General features: G+C 41.2%; 1 protein-coding gene across 1 annotated transcript; it reads left to right on the forward strand.

Annotated features, from left to right (window-relative positions):
- The first annotated feature begins 845 nt into the window (after positions 1 to 845).
- Positions 846 to 5,359, forward strand: LOC126869078 (uncharacterized). Its single transcript, XM_050625256.1, has 2 exons — positions 846 to 1,489; positions 4,667 to 5,359. The coding sequence occupies exons 1-2, from the start codon at positions 1,204 to 1,206 to the stop codon at positions 4,801 to 4,803; spliced, it is 423 nt and encodes a 140-aa protein (XP_050481213.1). The 5' UTR covers positions 846 to 1,203; the 3' UTR covers positions 4,804 to 5,359.
- Positions 5,360 to 5,769: the final 410 nt, after the last annotated feature.

The following is a 5,769-nucleotide window of genomic DNA, read 5'->3' on the forward strand; positions in this document are numbered from 1 at the left end:
TCAATTTTCAACACGAAACTTGTTCCTACATCGGCTCTCCCTCTTTTTCTGCCTGGTCCACCTGCTTTCGAACGATCGTCTTTTTTTCCTTTCATCGCAGAACGCTCGGCTTCCCGCGAAAATACATAGTACGTATTTTTAACAATCGGTCGAATCACCCTTCGAATTCATAAATTATCAAATAATTGGCAAGCTCGGACGCAATTTTTTATTTGTATCACAAAACCTATTTCTTTTCGTCAAACTGTAAATTATCGAAACGTACGATTAATCTACGAAGATAAATATCATTTAGAGCAGTTTAGACATTGATTCGATCAACTATCAACTCTCGATCTTATCGGTTCAAATAACTATATTTTTGGCATTGCCAAAAGCATAAGCTAAGAAATTGACTAAATAAATGTGATATCTTTTATTTCCACGCGCGAAGAATCGAGATGATAAAAAGCTGAGAATGATTTAGAGAGGAGGAACCGCGGCACACACTCGTATAGGAGAGTATTCCGCGCGATCGTGATCGCTCTATACGTCGTGCTACTTAGAAAAAAATAAAAGGTAGGCTTCATGGCGCGAGCCTCGTCCCTTCTCTGACCAAAATCGCTTAGCATAATCCGTTGGACGGTTCGAGGGACGAAGGTGCGAGGGAGACGGAGGAACGAGAAGAAAAGCGTGATTGGTAAGTTGGAAAAGACGAGGACATATTGATAAGAGAAAGATGGAACGATAGTGAATGCGCGCCATTTTTACTGCGCATCCACGTTGGCGCACCAATCAGATTTGAATCCTGGAAGTCGGTGGAAGGGCACCGGACCTCGTGGCTTCGGCAAACGGTGGGCTCGAAAGAAGCTTCCTTGCCTTGAGGATCCAACCAGAACGAGTCTGACCGCCGAACGGTGAAGACTAGAAGTTATTTATTTAGTTCGGTTCTCGTGACTCTGCAAGAAAGATAGCGACGAATTTTCGAGAAAACTTGACAGAAAAGTGGAGGAAAACTGATCGACATATAAAAAGAATAATTCTTCGAGGAACGCTGAACGTATGAAAACGAAGAAAACGGACCTGCACACCTTCGAATTTATCTGCAAAATAAGAAATACGTCAAGACGTTCGCACTTCTGAAGCGGAGAGCGGAGGATCAGAACAAAAGTGTTTCCTTGCAAGTTGATAATCCGATTTATAAAAACAGAAGACGTCTTCGAGATGCTGGTAGCTTCGATTTGTCGCGAAGTTCACTTCACAGTGTTGTCCAGTACTACGATGGCCTCGCGCGTACCACGTTGCCTGTTCGGTAAGCCGAATTCAAGGGAAACCGTGGAAATGCTGCACGAGGCGCTCGATGCGGAGAGAAGCAAATTCGCGAAACGATGGGGCGTCGATCCGCGATCCGAAGACAAGGAGAACAACTACCAGAGGAAACACAACGACAAGTACGAACAATCGCCGAAAAAACGGAGCAATCCGTACTCCAGACAAACCAGCATGCACGGTGAGTACAGATTTTTCGACAATTTTCTTCGCTCAAATAACGAAGTAAATGGTTTCTTGGTAGTATGTGATGCATCAAGCGTGACTCAGCATTACCTGAAAATTTCATGGAGTTTTATAAGTTTTCCATAAATGGTAACAAGTTCTAACTGAAAGTATCCTTTTTTTCAATATTTCTGACAGAAACCGACAAAAAGTTCGTTTAGAACTGATCATATAGAGAGAATTTCGTTGTTTTTAATATCAATTAGTTTACCAAGTAATTCAGTAATTATAAGTTTTGAAGTGGAGTAGAATAACGAATCTGAAATAACATTTTGTATGAGAAACGTGTGTAACGTGATATATCTGGTGGGATATCCACGAAATGAATATGAATTTGATAAGCTTGTTAGTACGGTGGTAAGAGCATCGTAGATTTTTGGCGGGAAAGCGACAGCGTTTGGCGAGGAAAGGGAAGGTAGAAGCGCAAGCGCAGGCCGGTCGCGTGGCTCCGACCTGTTTTCTTAGTCTAGCCTCGCTCCGCGTCTCTTCCGCCTTCTCTCTCCCTCCATCTTCTGATCCTCCCAAGCTTCTGGTTTTACGCGACTATCCAGAAACTTTCGACCCTGTCGGCTAACCACTATCGCTTTCCAAAATTACGAACCCACCAGCGTAGTTGGCCCTCCGGATCTTTTCTTTCTCTCTTACACACACACATACACACGTGCGCGCGCGCATGCACGATACCGCCTCCCTATTAACATATAGCTCGTGCATCTTTTCGTACACCAGAGACGTGTACCGTCTCGTTCACCACAATCTTTGTTCGGTTAATTCGTGTTGCGGTTCAATTGGTCGATGGAACACGTTTCCCGACTGCATTGCTAACAACTGACGCAAAAGTTGGAATGACGAATCGTTATAAATAAGAAAGCGATGTGCAAGCGGATAGAAGGTCTAGAAAGTGTTCTCATAGGTTGTCGAATGAATCACGCCGATGAGTCACGCATGTTTGAAGGCGGACGAAATACCTGAAGGGTCCTCTGACTCATCGAAGGGCTCCAGTTTTCAAGGAGTAAGACGAACTTACGATCGCATTCCTTGGATTCTTTGGACCTAAGCGCACCTTGGAGTAGTTTTATCATGTACGTCAACGGTCGCTCGCTGCACAATGGATATCATGCAATGTCGGCCAAGTGCATATTTCGCGTGCGACCATTCGTCACTAATACTTTTACCGTAATTACTTGGTTAACTTTATTTGCTCGATTAATTCTCTATTCACTGTAGCTTTTATAAACGAGATATACAGGGCGTTCTACACGAAGTATTTACATGTTGGCTATTTTACAGAAGTACCATCGTGCGTGATAACAAGTCGCTGTATTATTCTTTGACCCAAAGTATACGAGAAGAACCGTGAAAAGTCAACGGAGCGAAACACTACAACAAACCCTTTCCCACTAACACCTGTTAACCTCCGCTACACCGCTGCGACGACTTCGGCGTCTTTTCCCACGATTAAATCAGACCCGCGAACACGCGATACCAACGGGACCTTTCGAAGGTCGTATACCACCTGTCGCAATACCCGGCTCCTTACGATCGCATTTGCATTTCCTTTATCCATCCGTTTCTCGTTACGACTATAAAGAGCAGCAATGCAGGTTAAGATACTCCCTTACTTCTTCCCTTCTTTCTCCTGATATACGTGCGGATCAACCAATCAAAAACTTTAAGCATCGTCCATGATCTTCGAGAATTGTGACGCGTTTCGAATAAAGAGAAGGGAGATTTAGGTATGTTCTTTAGAGAATCCAAAGGGAACTGACCTCCTTTTGAAATCCTCGGGTGGAAATTCTCCGTTCGATTGAGAAACTCTAGAGAAGGAAGGAGGGTGTACATCGAGGATCCACGCACAAAGGTAATCCCGATCTTTGTTCCCAAATCTTGCTCGGAACATATGGACAGATAGACGTTGCCCTCCGCGAAAATACGCAGTTGTAGGATATTTTGTAGATTGGCTAGGCAAGGAAACAGATGTTGACAGACGAAATTCTCGACGGAATTCAAGCCAGAGGAGAGAAACTAGAGGACGTTAGTTAAGGAAGCTTGGTTTCGCACGCCATATGGCAAACCAGTGCGAAAAGGGAGGACGAGAGAAAGGATCGTGATGTCCTCGACACATGGCCGCTCCTTCGATTTACTGCATCTCTTGCACTTGTCATTATCGCAAAGAATCGAATCTCTTAGTTTGTACACCGTTAATATCGTTGATAATAATCGTCCCGCTATCGTGTTACTTGATACTCGTTTCCCCGATTACTATCTTTTTCAATTATCGAGTAAAATTACGTTTCTTAATTTTGAGATTGTCGATATCGTTGATAATAGTTTCAAGTCTAACCTATTTTATCTTTCAATTCTCTGATTGCAATTGCTACTTTCGATCAATTCTCAAATTCTCAAACAGAATTAAGTGCTTTCATTTTAAGATTCAATCGATATCTTTGATAATTGACTCGTTTTTGGTTTACTCAACTGTTAGTTCACTTTACTATTTTCAATTTCAACTATCGAATAAAATCAAGTTCGCTAAGTATGTTCCTAAGTTCGATCGATTTTCGTTTCCTTAATCCTGATTGTTTCTTAATTTTGTTAAAAAAGAGAAAGATTACAAAGGAAGAATACAAAGAAGAAATAGTCAGCGTGACACCATTAACGCGAAATCGTACCTGCTGGGCAAAGAAAAGACAAGAGATTGAGTAAAAAAAGGAAACAGCAAGGGTGCTCAGTTGACTACCTGATCAAAAATAGGGTGTCCACAAGACGTTTTGTTCGTCCATGGCTTTTGTTGTGGAAATTTTTGTGCTTCTCGCGTGGTGTGTTCCCCATACTACGTTAAACTGCGTCGCAATAAACTGAACCCTCCAGCTTTACAAGTGTGTCGTTCTACTACTCTTCGACGAAACCTTACGACTTATCTTCGAACAAAGATATGGCAACGGTTTTTATTTCAAATTTCTCATTCTTTTTTCTTTTTACGGTAAACTACAGACTAGACTAGAGGAACTACAAACGAGTTAATCCCTAAATTTATTATGCATCGAGCAACGCGTGTATCGTACTTTAAATTTCAATTAATCGCAAAATGTGCATACTAATCTATAACTTGACCCCATTTTGCTTATTGCAGATTATTGGCGAGCTCGGAAGGTATGCGAGGTGAATAAGAAGCCTCTTGCTTCATCGGTAGATGCTTCGAAGCAACAAAACGAAACGTCGAAGACGTCGAAGACGATGAAATCATCGAAAAAGGCGGCACAAAACTGAGAAAGAAAGCTTGTATTTAATTGCAGCTACTTCATCGTGGCAAGAGCGTCGCGGATCCTGTATATTTATTTGTCATCGCTCTTCCCTGATACCGTCGTCATTGTAAATTAATTGATCATCGATGTTGTCCTCGTTAGCATTAATTGCGAATTGTTAAGCATGTTATTTCTGTAAATAATTTGTCGGGTGATATATATGGAGGTTTGGATGAGCTCGCTATGGTAGATGTTTTGACTTAGACGAGATAGAAAAATTCTTTCGTCGTAGTCAAAACACGAGATTATTATTAATGGAGATATAATGACGTCTGTAATGACAAACGTTCTTTAAATCAATCGCAGAGTGAGCCATCGAAAGCCTGATTCGGTTGATTCTTCGGTGAATCAACAATGCAGCGCCTCCAAAGAATAACTGAATATGAAAGAGTGAAAACTCCACGCTGTTTGATCTCGTCTTCCGAGATACTGAAGTCCTATCTATATTTGAATAATTAAAAATATAAAAAACTCTAGTCATCTAGTCATTTAAGTAAAATTAAATAATAAACGATCGTGCTTTCGTAGATTTCCGCTGTGTGTATTCATTTATCCCCTTCCTCGTAATTAAATTAGAATTCTAAATGAAACGTCCGTTGATCGTATGTAATTATTGGGTATTCAACGCACGAGAGTCAAATGGAATCATCGAAAATTAGGCAGCTGAGGAATACGAATGCTATTTTGTAACGAACATTTTGTAACATTCACCTGGATTCTAACCATGACGGCTCGCCGCGATGCACGCATACAGGGTAAATTATAGGGTGGCACAAAATAATGATCACAAGCGTTACCAAGTAGAATTAAAAATTTTAATAAAAATAAGCTATAATTCCTACGCGTAAAATATGAATAACCTCGTCTACATTATTATTAATCGTGTTGTACATCATGAAAGAATAAGGCAAAAGACGATCAAACAGAAGAA

The sequence above is a fragment of the Bombus huntii genome, chromosome 8 (genome assembly GCF_024542735.1).
Source record: "Bombus huntii isolate Logan2020A chromosome 8, iyBomHunt1.1, whole genome shotgun sequence".
Lineage (NCBI taxonomy): Eukaryota > Metazoa > Arthropoda > Insecta > Hymenoptera > Apidae > Bombus > Bombus huntii.